Source organism: Mya arenaria, chromosome 9, assembly GCF_026914265.1.
Source record: "Mya arenaria isolate MELC-2E11 chromosome 9, ASM2691426v1".
Taxonomy (NCBI): domain Eukaryota; kingdom Metazoa; phylum Mollusca; class Bivalvia; order Myida; family Myidae; genus Mya; species Mya arenaria.
The window spans coordinates 27,366,612-27,384,216 of NC_069130.1; the positions used below are offsets into that span (position 1 = coordinate 27,366,612).

Genomic DNA, 17,605 nt, shown 5'->3' on the forward strand with positions numbered 1-17,605 from the left:
TTCAACTCTGATCACTGTAAATCTTTAAACCCACCAGTCACTTAATATTTGTGCGTTTTTAAACACTATATTTCTACTTTGAAACGGTGGTTGTTACTTTTTTATCTGTTTAACATTGTATTTATTTCAGAATACCAAGTTATTGCGCAGGGATAAGACGGGAAGTAGACACAGAAGTACGTGGCGTATTGATAGAACGATATTATACGTTTTTGGAATGCAATTTAATAAAACTAACAATACATACAACATGAACTAAAAATTTATGTTTTCTGTCTCGTTGTCCATTGAGCAATGCGGTCGACATCAATCCTCCTGAAATAAGCAAAACAGAATATGTTTATGTATATATGTATTTGGAAAATATTCTGAAAACATATTGCTTTAGGAAACGTTGATGTTAACCTTTCAATTAATAGATATAAACCTGTGAAATAAACACAAAGTGATCTTTCTTATTCAAAAAAGTGCAAACGAAATACTCATTCTCACCTAAATGACTTTAATATTTTCCATATTTTCCGCCATAGCCACCCTTGCCGCCAGAGCCACCACCATTGCCATAGCCTCCATAGCCTCCGTTGTTGCCATAGCCTCCATAGCCACCGTTGTTGCCCTTGCCGCCATAGCCACCGTTGTTGCCATAGCCTCCATAGCCTCCATTGTTGCCCTTGCCGCCATAGCCACCGTTGTTGCCATAGCCTCCATAGCCTCCATTGTTGCCATAGCCTCCATAGCCTCCATTGTTGCCATAGCCTCCATAGCCTCCGTTGTTGCCATATCCGCCATAGCCTCCGTTGTTGCCATAGCCTCCATAACCGCCAGAGCTGCCCTTGCCGCCATATCCACCGTTGTTGCCATAGCCTCCATAACCACCCATGTTGCCATAGCCTCCATTGCCTCCGTTCTTGCCATAGCTGCCATAGCCTCCATTGTTGCCATAGCCGCCGTTGTTGCCATAGCCTCCATAACCGCCAGAGCTGCCCTTGCCGCCATAGCCACCGCCGTTGCCATAGCCTCCATAGCCTCCGTTGTTGCCATAACCGCCATAGCCGCCGTTGTTGCCATAGCCTCCATAGCCACCATTGTTGCCCTTGCCGCCATAACTACCGCCGTTGCCATAGCCTCCATAGCCGCCATTGTTGCCCTTGCCGCCATAGCCGCCGCCGTTGCCATAGCCTCCATAGCCGCCATTGTTGCCATAACCGCCATAGCCGCCGTTGTTGCCATAGCCTCCATAGCCGCCATTGTTGCCCTTGCCGCCATATCCACCGCCGTTGCCATAGCCTCCGTTGTTGCCATAACCGCCATAGCCGCCGTTGTTGCCATAACTGCTCATGCCGCCATATCCACCTCCATAGCCGCCTTTGCCATTGCCGCCATTGCCTCGACCCCCTTTACCGCCTTTGCCATAGTAGGCATTGGCAAGTGCGAGGCACAAGAGCAGAACACAAGCAGACTTCAGCATGGTTGTACCTGTCAATGAGAATACAAAAGAACAATAAGCATTTTCAAACTATCCGCGTACACAGTCTGTGGTTTTATTTATCTATTTCGTTCGTCTTTTAAGATTTTGAACACCATTATGTTTTTAACCAAAATATCCTTGTGACTTTTAACATTTAGTCCCTAGTAACGAGTCTGGAGTGTCAAATTCAGACTCAGAAAACTGAATATTTAAACGTTTCAAAGTACCTTTAATGCCACAAACTTTGATGGTTAGACATGAAAACATGATTGTTATACATACTTACATGTCGGTTAGACATATCAACATTCTTGTCAGACATAACAACATGTCTATAATACGTAGTATGCCAGTAAGACATAAGAGTACATGCTGTCAAAAATAAGACAGTTGTGACGTTCCATATATTATGAGGATTTACTAATGTCAACGATCGCCTCATCAGATAGAATTACCGTGCAATATACAAATTTCTTTCAAATCAAACACGGTATCCTTCATAAGAATCAGTATTTTCGATATGTATGCATCCTTTTAGGTAACTAAATAAACAAATGAGTTGATTATGGAACTGATTTTTTGGAAAAAGAGTATGTCTTTAACAAAATACTACGGCACTAATTTTATAAATGTTAACGTTATAATAATATATTTCTTAAAGCATTAAAGATAAACTCTTCACCCCAAATAAAAAAAAACACATTATCTGTAATTAGTGGTAGAATTGATATAATAATACATGAAAATTGGATGAAAACATTAAACGTTTAATAAGAATAGTGGAAATGTAATTGTTATGAAAAGGAAAATGTATGTTTTTACGAACTTACGAATTGACACAAAGAGACACTATTTGACGGTCAAAATTGCAAACCATTTGGTAAAAGCAAATAGAACGTTACCATTTCAAACAATTAGCAAAAGCTGTTTAGAAATGGGTTCAAGTTAGCCGCGTTATTACCGACATAATTGTTAATTTTCAAACGTGGAATATTTCACGATGAGTTCAAATATTTAAATATAAACAGTTGAAACTGTTGTCTTATTCATTGCTAGAAATACAGCAGATCACATGCGAGTACCAAGGCAACACAATTATTTTGAAAGTTAACAACGATGCCGTTAACAACGTTAACTCAAAATTATGTATTTAATCGGTCTGAATGCATTTGGATTTATTTTAAATAAATGCCTGTTCTTCCATTAATGGTGTTAACATTTAATTCAATTTGAAGACGGACATTTATCACCTAAAGGATACATTATATAGCTTAGTGTTTGTTATGAAAATACAAAGTTTGTATTTTGCACACTGATAACTGTAGCATGTTCATGCTATGGAACTATTAAATATAGACTTTAAACGTTCTTAGATGATATTTATTTCTATTAAATCATAACATAATCTGATAATTTCAAGAAGCTGTGTATCTTAGCAGAAAAGCTCACAAAAGACAGAAAGAATTGTACTTACGAATTTGCTGCACGATTCAAGTGGCTGACAGCTATCCTTTGCAAAGTGACCAGTGGGCAGGCGGATTAAATACCGCCGGTCAACGTCGTTAACTCGCCGTAAAAAAGTAAACGTCACTCACTTGTCAGGTCTAGGTCATTTCAATTCCTTAAACGCCGACCAGTGGCCATGTACCGTACGAGACGTGGTCAGGTTCCAGTCCAGATGGTGATCACAGAAGCGTCAATGTCAGGTTATAAAAGGAACACATGGTTAATATGTTATATAAAGTGACTCGCTTACGTTTCTTCTTTTTTTATTTAGCGTGAGTCGTGAACCATATGCTTGTTTAAAAATATAACATCATCTAAGGTTTAAATAAGAGCTCTGGTGTTATTAGTGGTCAACAATTTTTTTTGTCTAATGAGAAGGCAGTAGTTCTCAAGTTTTTTAATAATTTGTTAGCATTTGGTCGTTTATAAACATTAGTTGGCCCATCCAGTAGGTAGTTAATACACACATATGTAGACTACTTAAACGTTGAATTTCGTTCCATCAAGCCATTTATTGTTGTAAGAAAATACTACCAACCTTCAACAATAGCTTAATTTATTTAAAAATTGACAGGAAAAGCTTTATTATGCCGAAAATACTTACTAACGCATTTATTTCTTAAATGATTTTAGACTTCGATTTGCAAATCTATGTTCAAATGATTAGGTCTGTAACTTGTTGGTGTTTGTTAATAAAAGAAATCGTAAAATTAAATTAATTTTCAACAAAGTTTAATAAGTCGTTGCCGACAATAAAATCGTGAACGTGTCCCAGATGGACCGTTTTGACATAAAACAATTATTTTTAGTCAATTTTCCAATGTAAATACGAAAAAATGCGATCTGATTTCTATCAGCAGTCTTCTATCACTCGTTTCTAGACATTTACGCAAATAATGGCTCATTCCAAGACAAAAATAAATAGATAAAATTGTCAAATCGGTCAATCTGTTAGAGCGCACTTTTAATGAGGATATCATTTCACCTAGGCTGACTTTTATTGTTCCTCACTACAATGGTGAATATCATTTCCTGTTGCATCGATGAATGTATTATACATCTGCATTCGACTTTCGGGTCGGTGCAAATGATATGCATGTATATATATATTATAATGTTATTAACTACCTATATTGTCACCTTTATTAATTAGGTGATTTAATATTACCCAGTTATTTGTGGAAGGTTAGCTTTATTGACCTGTCCACGAATGGCAAACGACAATACTGCGGACCGAGAGCAAATAAATCGGCCAATATGAAGTATTTTATTAATTAACTATTACGCAAGCTACGACATTTTGCTTAAAACTTTCTTAATTCTTATTTAAGAGTTTTCATGAAGCTTACCATGGATTTTGCTTTTCAAGACAAAACAGACAGGTATTTGCTGATTTTGACATGCATCCTTTATAGTGGCATTGCACAGACTTATGATTGCACTGTACAGTCTAAGTAAGCATATCAGTTCGTGATTATTGTATTTCCGGCAATCATATTCTATATTAATGTTGTACATTCTCCATATTGCATAACCAGGGGCGGTTTCAGAATTATTTAACGTTAAAAAGAAGTTACTTAGGGGTGCAACCCTTCGATTAGTGCCTCTTCCTCAAAACTGTAATTTATTTGTATTAAGGTGTTGGCAGGAGGGTTAGAGGTAGTTCCCACGGAATGTTTTAACATTTTTAAGTCCGAAATGGTGCGTTTTTGATTCATTTTATTACATTGTTTTCCTATATTGAAAAAGGTAAACTTATACGATTTAAAGGGGGGGGTGCCCGCCCCGTGGAGCAGCTAGCGATAACTCTTCTTGATAATCTAGCTATGGTGTTTTTAACGATGATCACTTGTATCAAATATTATGTCGTTGCCTTGACAGTTATAAAAATTCATATGCTTTCGGAAAACGTTAAGGATAATTATTTCGAAGACATGGCCGTCCCTAGTCTCAGTTCAGGTTAGTGCTTTTGTGTATCATTTCGAATTTCATGGCCATTTTCCATTGTAAACAACTTCAGATGTATATGGACGGTTTATGGTGTCAGAAATCTTTACATTTAACTACACTTACAGTAGATTGCGTATTAAATTTAATGTAGCATTTAAACTTAATGACTTCAATCTTGGGATTCTTAAATAGTTATGCAACAAAACATATTACTGGCTATTACTTTAAACATAGATATACAGCATACACATTAGAACACTACATCCGATTTATTATATTATATTTAGGATTTCTTAACTACTTTTACCTATGTACCGGCATACATTCGATTTTTTTTTAAATAAAAAATGGCCGAGGAGTTCCGAATGTTTACGTATAAATTTGCGTGTAGTATAGGCCATAATAAACTGATTATTTGGTCAGCATCGGGTTATATTTCATAACCTTCCTTACCGACATGAAATTGAAACAGGGCACAATGGAAAAAAAATCTTAATTTCTTTTATTACTAGAAATTCCGTTCAGAGAAAATTTCACCGTTTTAAACAGAAACATAAAAAACGTATGTATGTGTAAGTAAATACATCCTTCAAACTGACCATCTCACTCTATTTTACATATGTTTAACACAAATCCTTAGTATTCTTATTGCAAGATTTACATGATAGTACATGCACTAATGCTTTTAATTATGATGGCTTAAAACCCATGCCCTCGATTACGCCAAGCATAAAATCAATATAGCACGGTGTAATCACATACTTACCGCCTTGACCTCGAATGACGTCATGTGTTATCGCTGCCTTCTGCTTGCCGCGTTGATTGGCAAATCTATACGTCTAATGCAGTCAGTTTGAAGTAATTTGATATATTGCCCGCCCGGCAAAACGAGAAATGAAAAGAAATCGTGTTGTTCTGGTAAAATGTCAGATATCACACTCCAATATGGTATGGATTTTAGTGTTTATTCCGGCGTTCTTTTGTCATTTGTTTAAATAAGAGTTTATTATGCGCGCCTAAGCAAATAAAAATGAAAGGGGGATGACCCTTGTTATCCTGAACTTCACTTTAGTTTAACTTGCATACTTTTGAATGTGCTTGCTTGATAATGTGATCGCTGTTTGACTTCGATATTTAAGAGACGGAAATTAATTGTACGAATATTTAAGAAGTATCTATAGTTTTAGGTCAATATACCTTGTTGATATCAAGATGATTTGGCGTCATATTCCATACAAACCTAGATAAACGTGCTAGGTTGCCTTTATTGTGGTGGAGTCGACAATTTTGTGGCAAAGATAATATTTTCAGCTCGTCTGTTTTTTTAAAATAAAAAGTGAAAGCCTTGTAAAGCCTTGGACGTGAACAAACTTTTACTTTAGTCAGAATATGTACATATTACAAAGTCATATGCTCTAAAAGACACTGCACAAATGTGTTGCAAAGTCAATAACTCTGTTTTTAATCATTGAGGAGTCACGCACCCTTTCGGCGGAAAACTTACAGATGTATGACAGTCAGGAGAGATCTGTATTTGGTCCTTTGGTACTTTTAAATCATCAGTTCATATCTCAGTTTTACTTGATTTTTCATGATTTTTCAGTTGATGCTGCTTCAATGAATCTTAAATTCTTGATATTGTACCAATTGATAATGTTGGGACAAGTGTGTGGTAATGTGGTACATAGTGTTAACCCCCGGTAAACTCGTGTTCAGATCTCATGTTTCATTCGCCGTTCCTAGGCGGTTAACTAAAGCTGTATTGATGCGCGTGTTGTCTGTCTGTGATGAATGTACGTTTGTATCTCCCATTTATAAGTAATGTTTGACTTTATGATATGACAGATAAGAAGAGAGGTATCAATATAAGCTATAAGCTATCTCCTCAATCCTTAATTATCATGTACGTATTTTATGTATTAACTGAATTAAAAGTATATGAATAGATATTGTTTAAACCCAGTGTTGTTCTCCCTTCAATATCCTGGTACACTGTGTACGTAATATAAAATTCCACTGCCGACAGGGCACGCTATCAATAACTGAAACGTTTGCTATGACGCCGGATGTATTAAATAATAACAATAAAAAAATGTAAATATTCTTACGTCAGATTACACCCACTTCTGGTCTTACATGACTTCATTCAAGAATTTTTATCTATTTACATTTCTTGTTGTTTTTTGCGTCAAAGGAATTGCTCTTCCTGAAGTTTTTTATCTTTAAATATTGTCTTAATATGTATGTTTGTCTACAGGAATACACCGAGTGATGGCTTACGGTGACAGTTGTTCAATAATAAAACAATCCCTCTTGTCTAACACAGAATAAGTACGAACATTATTATTCAAGTTCATTACTAATGTCGTGCGACCTTGCAACAAAGCCATGGCAATTACGAGCTAAGTGCTTATTGCAGTTTACAGACTATGTAGCTAAAACGATCTGAATGCGATGAAAGTAATATATGACTGATAGCAGACATACACAGGGGCGTAGCAAGGATTTGTCGGAAGTGGTGTGGAAATTGGAAGTAGGTGCGTCCATTACCCCATAACCGAAATATCTATAAAGGTCTTATTGTGGGTCAGGAGGTTCGAAGGTCCTGCCTCAAAAACATTTTAGCTATAAGTAGACTAAATGTGTCTTTGTGTATTGTATTTATTTTCAATCCAATACTGATATTAAAAAGTTAACGTGGACAACTTAAGGGCATGGGGGAGGGTTAAATGGGGCGTGATTTGGGGCAGGGTCGTAAACCCAACAAGGCCAAGATAGGCTAGTACCGGGAGGGTTAAAGTAATAATTGATTAAGGTCCAAAAAACGGCTTAATTAAAATCAACTAGCAATTCCCAAACTATTAGAATAATGACTTTTCTCTCTCTCCAAAACAAGGCAATACTCAATGATATTCACAGAACAAATACTAACAACAATTTAGTTTACGCCTGTCTACACAATAACTTTATCCTTGACTCATGAAATATAAAAAAGTAGCAGATAAATGTTGCCAACTTAATAGATTTCGTAAATAATGAAAAAGGGTTAAGATTTTAACATACTTTGATATCTAAATGAAATGGGCTTCGTATACGACGTTGCGTAAGAATCGAACCACCATTTTTATATCGCCTAAATTATCATTGATTCATGGTCCTGGGCACCGACATGTATTAGCCGGGAGCCGAAAGTACCTGAGATAATTTTAAAACCTGTTTAGCTGTTCATGAGATAGATTATATGCAATTTCTTAGCAGTCTTGGAACAAAATATTTCTTGATTTTACAAAACGACTTTTGACCACTGGTAGCTGATGGCAATTGTAGGATGTAGCTTAGATTTGCATATATAATACTTTCCTTTGGAGAAACGTTAACAACCAATTTATCAAGATCAGACGTTTCGGTGGTTATGGCACATTCATTAACAAATTTAGATGAAGTAGCTCATTCGGAAAACCTCAGCAATTTTCCATCGAAAACAAACTCGTGTGTACGCCGGTACATCAGTAAAAGTAGTTCGTAAAATTCAAAATAAACCTATTACTTAAGTATAGTGTTTTAATATGTACTTTGTATATATAAGTTTAAATCGATTGCCGTAGAAGTGTATAATTGCATAAAAAATAACATTCCCAAGAGTTAAATCATTAAGTTTTCACAGGTAAACTGAAAATACTACTTGATTTTGTGCAGTTAAATAAAATAAATCTTACAATTTGTGAACCGTCCATTAACATCCGAGGTTGTTTTTGATGGAAAATGGACGAGGCGTTCGGAATGGAAGTAGCAATGGTTTATGTTATAAAATAATATATAAGTTGTTATTGCAATACGGTCTTGGTGCAACTGTTCCGTCTCTACTTACTATCTTCTATTTAAACGAAAGTTCTAAAATATGTTTGGGATAGACATAACAGATATCCTAAAATTATAAAGGTCATGTTTGGAGTATATACATACATACATATATATACATACATCTAATTTATACCTCAAAAGTATGCTTAAGTAATATGTAAGGTTATATTAACCAATGGAAACGAGTTGAACAAAACAGCATAAAATCTCCAAAAAAATACATAGATTTTGTTATCTAATGTATATTGACCGGACTCGACGTGTTTTTCAATAAGTATGCATGTATGTTGAAGCTACGCGCTGTCGAAACAAAGATATTGCTACATAATATTTTTAGGAAAGGCATTGCTTAATCAAGAAAATATGATTTGATTGTTCTATCCCCGCTGCTCAGAAATAAGATTCTTTGTGTCAACGAAATTAAATTACTCAGAGCGTGTGTACCACCATGGCGGTTAGTAGACAAATATAACTTTTGGGGAATATAATGTAGGTGATTATAAAAATTAGACCAGACGGTGTATTGCATTTGCAATTGAGATGGTATTATCTTATCCTTTGGGGGGAATCTAAAAACACAATTCTAGATCAAATGATTATGCGAGCTCAATGAAAATTATTTATGGTATGATTAATGGGCAGGTCGTCCAGCCAATCCGGCGTCAGTATACAGATTGGTTTATAATTAGAATATAGCCTACATATTCAGCCAATTAATTTGCTGATACGCAAGTAGAAATTCTTGATGATTAAGCCTTGTACTTATTGGTTGCCTTACTGCAATTTTCATAGGCTCAAAATAAAGGTTGTTTTCTAAGTAAGGTTAATGTTTTGCATGCACTTCCGTCCCATGACCCCAATCTAAACTATATTTTTTTCAGGGTTGTTAAAGGAATGATTTATTGCACATCAACGGCAGAATAATGACGCACAGACAAATATATGGAGAATATTACCACTATCACTGCATGTATTTCCCAAATGATTTATTGCACCAGCGATATCTTGTTAAATCTAGGTTACTTCAACTAAATCAGACCACCCTGTGGTCATGCTATATGTGATATTTCAATATCAGTTTTAGTTGTTTGATCCAGATGTGATGTATTTGCGCCAGATGATTCCATACCTATTTGTCTACGATTCCGTAAATTTAAGTGTTATATATTTGTTACCTGTGATACATGTTTAATGTAGTTGTTGCTAGTATGATGATGTGTTCGTGTCTTTAGTACCGACATTTTAGAAAATGAAGCATGCGCAACGTTCTTTTAAGAAGTATTTATAATTTTCGGTCAATAAACCTGTACAACTTTCAAAATGATTTAAAACCTGCCGAAGCTATTTATATCAACACAGACATTGTGTGTTAAGTTTTCTTGAATACGACTTACATTTCCAGCCAAAGAAATTGCAGATGGCAATCTTCAACTTAAAGGTCCGCCATCTGCCTCTCATCTCATACACACTCCCTGCGTCATATTTTGTGTTGAAAATATGTCAGCCAATAAGGAAGTATTTTAAAAGAGTAAAATTACTCTAAGTTATATTTTAATCATAAAAAAGGCTCGTTAGCTGTGCTAAATCTGCCCATTCTTAATCATTGAAATGTTACTTTAAGCCATCTTATTATGACATAAACTGATGGTCTAATCATGAAGTCTTGTCGACTTGTTTTTTGACTTGACAAATCAAACCTCGAATGTTGCTAAAGTCATATCGACACTTACCAAATTGATTTGGCGACTGTTTTTTGGACAAACCTAGATGAACCTACTTGTGATGTTCCGATGATCGATTTTAATCGAAAATTTATTGTTTGAACCTGAAATTGGCGACAATCGATTGTATTTGGTCATAATCGATCATCGTCTCAACAGGCGAGTTGTTTTTCGTCTTTCCTCTCATTATTCACGTTAGTTTCCGCCAATTTTATGCTCTGAGGTTTGTTATCATTCACAGTATGGCCGAATGCAACAACAACACTAACTATCGGCCAACGTATGCATAACGTAAGCAGAGTTAAGGATTATGAGTTATTGTACAATAATAAAACTTTAAATAAATTATTGTCAAAAACCAATCGTACTATCAATAATCGGTTACTTTAGTGGAACCGAGTATCGATAGTCAACCAGGAAAATCTTCCCAACACTAAAACCTGCTATGTTGTCATTATTGTTTGGAGTCATCAATTTTGTGTCCAGATAAAACAAATTCAAATGAGAAACATGTACGCATTAAAAACACCTTAGTTTCGTCGTTGCTCTTGAAATGAACAAAAGTTTACCTGGTTAAATAAAACAGTCAAAATATGTACATGGAACTTGGTATATCTGCTCCTAGAGACAGTGCACTTGTGTAGCAAAGCCGATAACTCTGTTTATAATCCATGAAGAGTCACGCACCTTTTCAACCGAAAACAATACAGATATATGACCACGGTTAACTCATGTTCCAGTCAACTCGTATTCCACTCGCCGTACCTAGGCAGATATCTCATCAATTATTAGTAAAACTGTTTTTGTGCGTCAAAAGAATTGCTCTCCCGGAAGTTATTATCTTTATGCATTGTCTTATTATATATATTTGTCTACCGGAATACACCGTATGATAACGATGACATTTGTTCTATACTGACACAATCCCTCCTGTCTAATAAATAAATAAGTGCGAACATTATAATTCACGTTCGTTACTGATGTCGTGCGACCTTGCAACAAAGCCATGGCAAATACAAACTTCCACTTAGCTAATTGCAGTTTACAGACTTTGAAGCTTAAACGGTCTTAATGGGTTAAAGGCAATACATGACTGGTATCAGACACACACAGGAACAGGGCGAGGATATATCGTAGGGGTGCCCATTACCCCTTAACTGAAATATCTTTAAAGGTCTTAACTTGGGTCGGGAGGTTTTAGGGTTCTCGCCTAAAGACTATTTCTGCTATATGTAGTCTTCAATGTGTCTTGGTGGTTTGTATTTATTCTTGCTGCGATACTGATGTCAAAATGTTTACTTTGACAATATAAGAGCGTGTGAGATGGGTCGGCGCAGGGGGTGGGGTGGGGTCCATTATGTTGACACACTTTGCCTGAGCATGCTTTGCGGCATTAGGTATTGTCTCAATCAAAACATAGCAATATAGTGTGTCGGGCTTTTGACTATACCGACAAGACCAAGAACTAACCCAAATAATAGAGGAGAATAATAGGTTACTACAATGGGTGTTTACGTAAGAATTGATTTAGGTCCAAAAACAATCGGACTTAAGATAAACTAGCAAATCCAAAAAAAATGGCAATAATGACATTTTTCTCTCCAGAAATGGGCAATACTCAATAATGTTCACAGAATGAATACTAACAGAAATTTAGTTTACGCCTGTCTACACAAAAAACTTTATCCTTGACTCATGGAATATAAAAAGTAGCAAATAAATACACTAAATAATAATCGAATACATTTCGTCAAAAAGTGAAATTTGTTTAAAGATTTTGATTTATATTGAAACCCTTAAATAATGAAATGGTCTTCGAATGCGGCGGTGCGTGAGAAACCATCCACTCATACACTTACGTAGTTTACATTTGCATATATACTACTATCCTTTGGTGAAACGTTAACAACCAATTTATCAAGATGAGACGTTTCGGTCCTTACGGCATATTGAATAAACGAATTTGGATGAAAAAGAAATGGTTTATATTATATTTGCTATGGCAGTGCGGTCTCAACTGACTCTCTTCTATTAAACAAAAAGTTCTAAAAAATCTGATATACATTACATATACCCTTAAAACATAAAGGTAATTGTTTAGATTATATACATATGCAATTGTCAAATTCATACCTTGAATAAAGCAATTAATCTTTATTTATGAAAAGGATGCGTTTTCGAATATGTAAGGTTATATATACCAATGAAAATAAGGTAAACATAACAGCATAAATTCTCCAAAAAAATACGAAAATTTTGTTATCTAATGTATATTGACCGGACTCAACTTGTTTTTCTATATTAATTATAATTATGCATGTAGGTTGAAGCTACGCGATGTCGAAACAAAGAAAATGCTACATTATGTTATCAGAAAAGCCATTTCTTAATCATGGAAATATTTTTTGATTGTTCTATCTCCTCTGCTCAAAAATAAGACTCCTTGTTTCAACGAAATTAAATTACCAACAGCAATTGTATCACCATGGCATGTAGTAGACAAATATAACTTTTTGGGGAATAAAATGTAGATTTGTACACAATTTAGGCCAGACGGTGCATTGCATTTGCATTGGCGATAGTATTAGCTTATCGTTTGGGGAATTCTATATCAAATGATTATGCGAGCTCAATAAAAAATACTTTATGATATGATTAATGGACAGGTCGTCCAGCCAACAAGGTGTCAGTATGCAGACTGGTTTATATGATTAGAATACAATCTACATATTCAGCCAATTAATTTGCTGATGTGCATTAATTAAGAACTTTCGCGAGCGGTCCATCTATTGCAACACTCAATAGTTGAAATTCTTAATGATTAAGCCTAGAACTTATTGGTTGCCTTTTTGCAAACTTTCATTGCCTGAAAATGTAAGCTGCATTTTAAGTAAGGTTAATGATCTGAATATACTTTTGTACGATGACCTTAGCCTAAAATATATTATTTTCAAAGGTTTGTTAAAGGGAGTTATTTAGTCCACATTAACGGCAGATTAATGGCACACAGACAAGTTGGGGAATATAATCACTATATTTGCATGTCTTTCACAGATGATTTATTGCACCAGCGATATCTTCTGATATCAAGGTTGTAACCTTCCACTATATCGGAACACCCTGAGGTCATGCTATTTGTAATATTTCAATGTCAGTAAGAGTTATTTAATCCAAATGGGATGTATTTGTGTCAGATCATTCCATATTTATTTGTCTGCGATTATGTAAATGTAAGTTTGGCACTTACATTTACATAATCGCAGACAAATAAATATGGCACAGTTGAGTTTTTTCCCGAAGCAAACAGTGCTCAGGTGTCATGATTACGAACAGTCTCAAGTCTAGACTCAAAACCTGAAAAGCATTTTTATAATGAAACGAAAAATCATATGCATCAATATTTTATCAATACGTATGTAAATGATAGTAAAACATTCCAATAGTAATATACTTCAACAAATTTTAACATCAATGCTCTGATAGAAGAAAATTACAATAAAATGTTTTGCCATAATGAGTCTTCAGTATAAACTCAAACTTGAGACTGTTCGTAATCACAACCATAAGCCTTAAAAATACCTGTGTTTTAGGCCACTCTTGCCTACCTGGCAAAAGCCCTCGACCTTAGAGTTGTTCGACCTTAGATAAAAAATCAGATATTCAAAATTTAGTTGTGTTGACTGCGACGTCCTTTTGCGTTGATTACATGTAAATACATGAAGTATTAATTATTCAATACATAATGTAGAAAAATGCTATGTTCGGAATTCGCGACCTAGTTTGACCTGAAAACAAAGTCCATTGAGACCGTTGCCCTAAACTCTTTGCGTCGATTGAATATGCTTTTAACAAGAGGTCATGCAGTTCCTAAATTCCATAAACGTCAGAATTTTCATTTAATTGTGTTCTTGACAACTAATGTCGTGAGAGATATATTTCGTGTTTGACGTAATGCAGAACTCGTGGGGTATTTTCCAAAAAATCGTCATGTATTATTTAAAACAGGTGTTAAGAAAACTCGAATACAATGTGTTCGAGTGGCAACCTTTTGTAAGGATATGACATGAGTTTGTTCAGTGTTATTATTTCAATATAAATACTTGTCCATTAATACTGGAGTGCCGATAATTATTGGAGGGTCATGTGACATGAATATATTTTTAACTCAGAATAAAAGTCAGAAATTCCAAATTCAGGTACTTTCACTGAAGAAAATGATCTCAAAATCGGATATGGAACCGATGTTCCCTCTTAACACACAAAACAATTTTAACATTGAGAAAAGTTGACAACGTTTTAACTCTAATATTAAGAATAATCTCCACTATTTCGTAAAAAAAGAACAGTATGTCGATCAGACACGGAATGCTCAGATGCCGCATCCTGCTTTTACCACCATACACTGTTTCGATCGGAGAAAAATCATGGAAGTTACCTGGTAATTTTTTGAGAATGTAGATTGGCACGTGAAATGGAACCCAAGGCATCATCATTCTGTTCATTTTGAACATTGCGAAGATATTTCATACATTCATCAGAGAAAATGAATTTCTCTCGGTAAAGGATCACCAGCATCGTTGACGTGCATGATCATCTTGATACTGATGAAAATGATGGTATGTTCACAACTAACAATTTACGATTCCAATCTATCAAATAATATTGTCGTTACAAAAGATCGGAGTAAAAAGGCTTTGTTGAATCTACAAACGCATTCTTCATTGTAACCCTACCCCACTACACGGCTGATAAACGACACTTCCGTGGTGTAGCTGTGCCTTATGTTTACTACTACACATGTGAGTATGTTTTATACTTTCATTGATATCAAAATGACCTATTTCGGAAGTCGGAGAATGTGGTACCGTGTATTAAAGAACACTTTTACTGCATACGGTTGGCTACAATTTTGTTTCAATGTTGTGCGAGCTGTGTTGCCACGAGATTTCTTCCGAATCGGACAAGTGAATATTTTGAGATTCTCTATCATTTTAAGTACACTTCGTTGCTAACACAGGTCGTAAGAACATTCTGGCGCATGCGAATAGAACTATTATGTATAGTGCTTACGCCAGAACACAACATTATTTATAAATTAAACTAGTTTAAATTCTAAGTAACTGCTAGATGACATTTTGAATATTAACAATGGGGTGCATGAGCGTAGTGAACGAGCCCTTCTTTTTAATTATAGTATTTAATCAGGTCATCTAACTGTCTAAGAAAGGTTACTCATTGGGTGACACATGGTCAACGCACAATCTGACCCAGGAAGGCGGACACCCACGAAAGTATGAATTCTTAATGATTAAGCCTATGTTTAGAACCATTGTTGATATTATGTGTGGAAATGAGTTTAGATTGATGTTGAGGTTAGACTTAACGTACTGTTGGGATATTGTGGCCTGGTAAGTATTTAGTATTCATTAAAAGAAATATGTTATCCAATATGTTCAAGTCGATCTTAGACAAATAAATGTTCAATTAAATTCACTTGTATTTTTATTTTTTTGTAATCATGAGTAAATCACAGTGACTAGATACAAAGAGCTTAACTCATAAAACAAAACTGTTAATCCATTAAACATTTCCTTTTTCCGTACGCTTTCATAGTAATTATCTCTATAATGCATTTATAATGCTTACTAAATTCAAATATTCCCTAAACTGTAAACTGATAGGCAGTATACGAAGCGGATATTTTGGTAGATACATTGTTTAGTTTTATGAGCTGATTCCTATCATCAAGCTTCTGTGAAGTAAACAAATAAAACTACTATATATAAAAGTGCACTTTTGGCAACATTCGTAACTCTATTTATTTCGCTTACGACCCCCAACACTATGTGAAGAAACATTAAATAACGTTTCAAAAGGTTACATTTCTCCTAAGAAAAATAAAATTGGCTGAACGTGACCACTGTGTATTCGATACAAAATGACAATATCTGGTGCACGGGGACATACAGAGCGTGGAAAATGTAAAAAAAAAATGGATAGTAGATCAAGTAGATCCATCATGTTCAGTCTGTTTTTGAAAGCACAAACCTTTCAGTTCAGCTTCAAAATCTATAAACATGTAAGGTAGTCAATGGTTTAAGATGGTACAATCATGCTTTGATTCACTTTCATGAGTCAATTTAAAGATATAAGATGTGAAACAATGGGGAGGTACGTCCGAAATGGTTTTATTTGTCCTGTAAGGATTTTTTACAATGCCAGAAATCTTTACATTCTACTACACTGCAAACAAAATTGCGTAGTAATTTCAAATTGCTAGTTACACTTAATTGCTTTTCTTTTGCGACTCTGAATTATTTATGCAATACAACACTAACTTTTAACTAAAACATACAATGTACATGTTAAAAGCACAATCAATTAATACTATTATTTAAACATTTACGATCTACTTCTGCTGATGTACCGGCATACATGAGGATGTTTTCGATGGGAAATGGCCGAGGAATTTTGAATGTTTTGGCGAACACCTCATTTTACAGTGGATCGATCCCGGCTTATTATAACCTGTGCGCGGATTCGTTGAGACAATATGGCTTATTTTGGTTGAAAAACTGTAGCCAAAGAGAGGATAATTATATTTTGTCAACCAATGCACTATTTCAAAACAGTGAGAAGTCAAATATAAGACACAAATATAATTTCATTTACCACAGGGAAGTAGAAATATATTTGTATTTTCGTGTTCTACGATCAGTCTTCAGTTTAAATGTCATGACATGTCCGTGTCCTGTTTTTATGGCATTGCTTTTTGTTCATTTGTGTTTGATTTAAGTTTCCTTTTTCACATAAAGTATAATGTGATGATCTTTCGTTGATTGTTTAAACCAAATGTTCTTGCAAGAGTTCAGACCGATGCAATCTTGTACGAACAAAGTGACCATTTGATATTGACTTTTGGCAACTAAATAAAAAAAATTGTAAACTCAAATTGTAATATTTACATTTTAAAAATACGATTGGGCACTCCGAAAGAAGTTTAACTTTTCAAAATGTGTTTTATTATGAACTTATGGTGTTTTCAAGTTAACAGTAAAAAAGTGTATCAATAGTTCGTATTTTGTTTATTTTTTGTAAA

The 17,605-nt window shown here is 34.9% G+C and overlaps 1 protein-coding gene across 1 annotated transcript; it reads right to left on the reverse strand.

Moving 5' to 3' along the window:
• Positions 1-502: 502 nt before the first annotated feature.
• On the reverse strand, positions 503-1,468 carry LOC128245896 (uncharacterized). Its single transcript, XM_052964115.1, has one exon. It carries the CDS (start codon positions 1,466-1,468, stop codon positions 503-505), a length of 966 nt encoding a protein of 321 aa, XP_052820075.1.
• Positions 1,469-17,605: the final 16,137 nt, after the last annotated feature.

What these genes read in the sequence shown, in the direction of transcription:
- LOC128245896 (XM_052964115.1), bottom strand. Translation starts at nt 1,468, where the DNA reads ATGCTGAAGTCTGCTTGTGTTCTGCTCTTGTGCCTCGCACTTGCCAAT.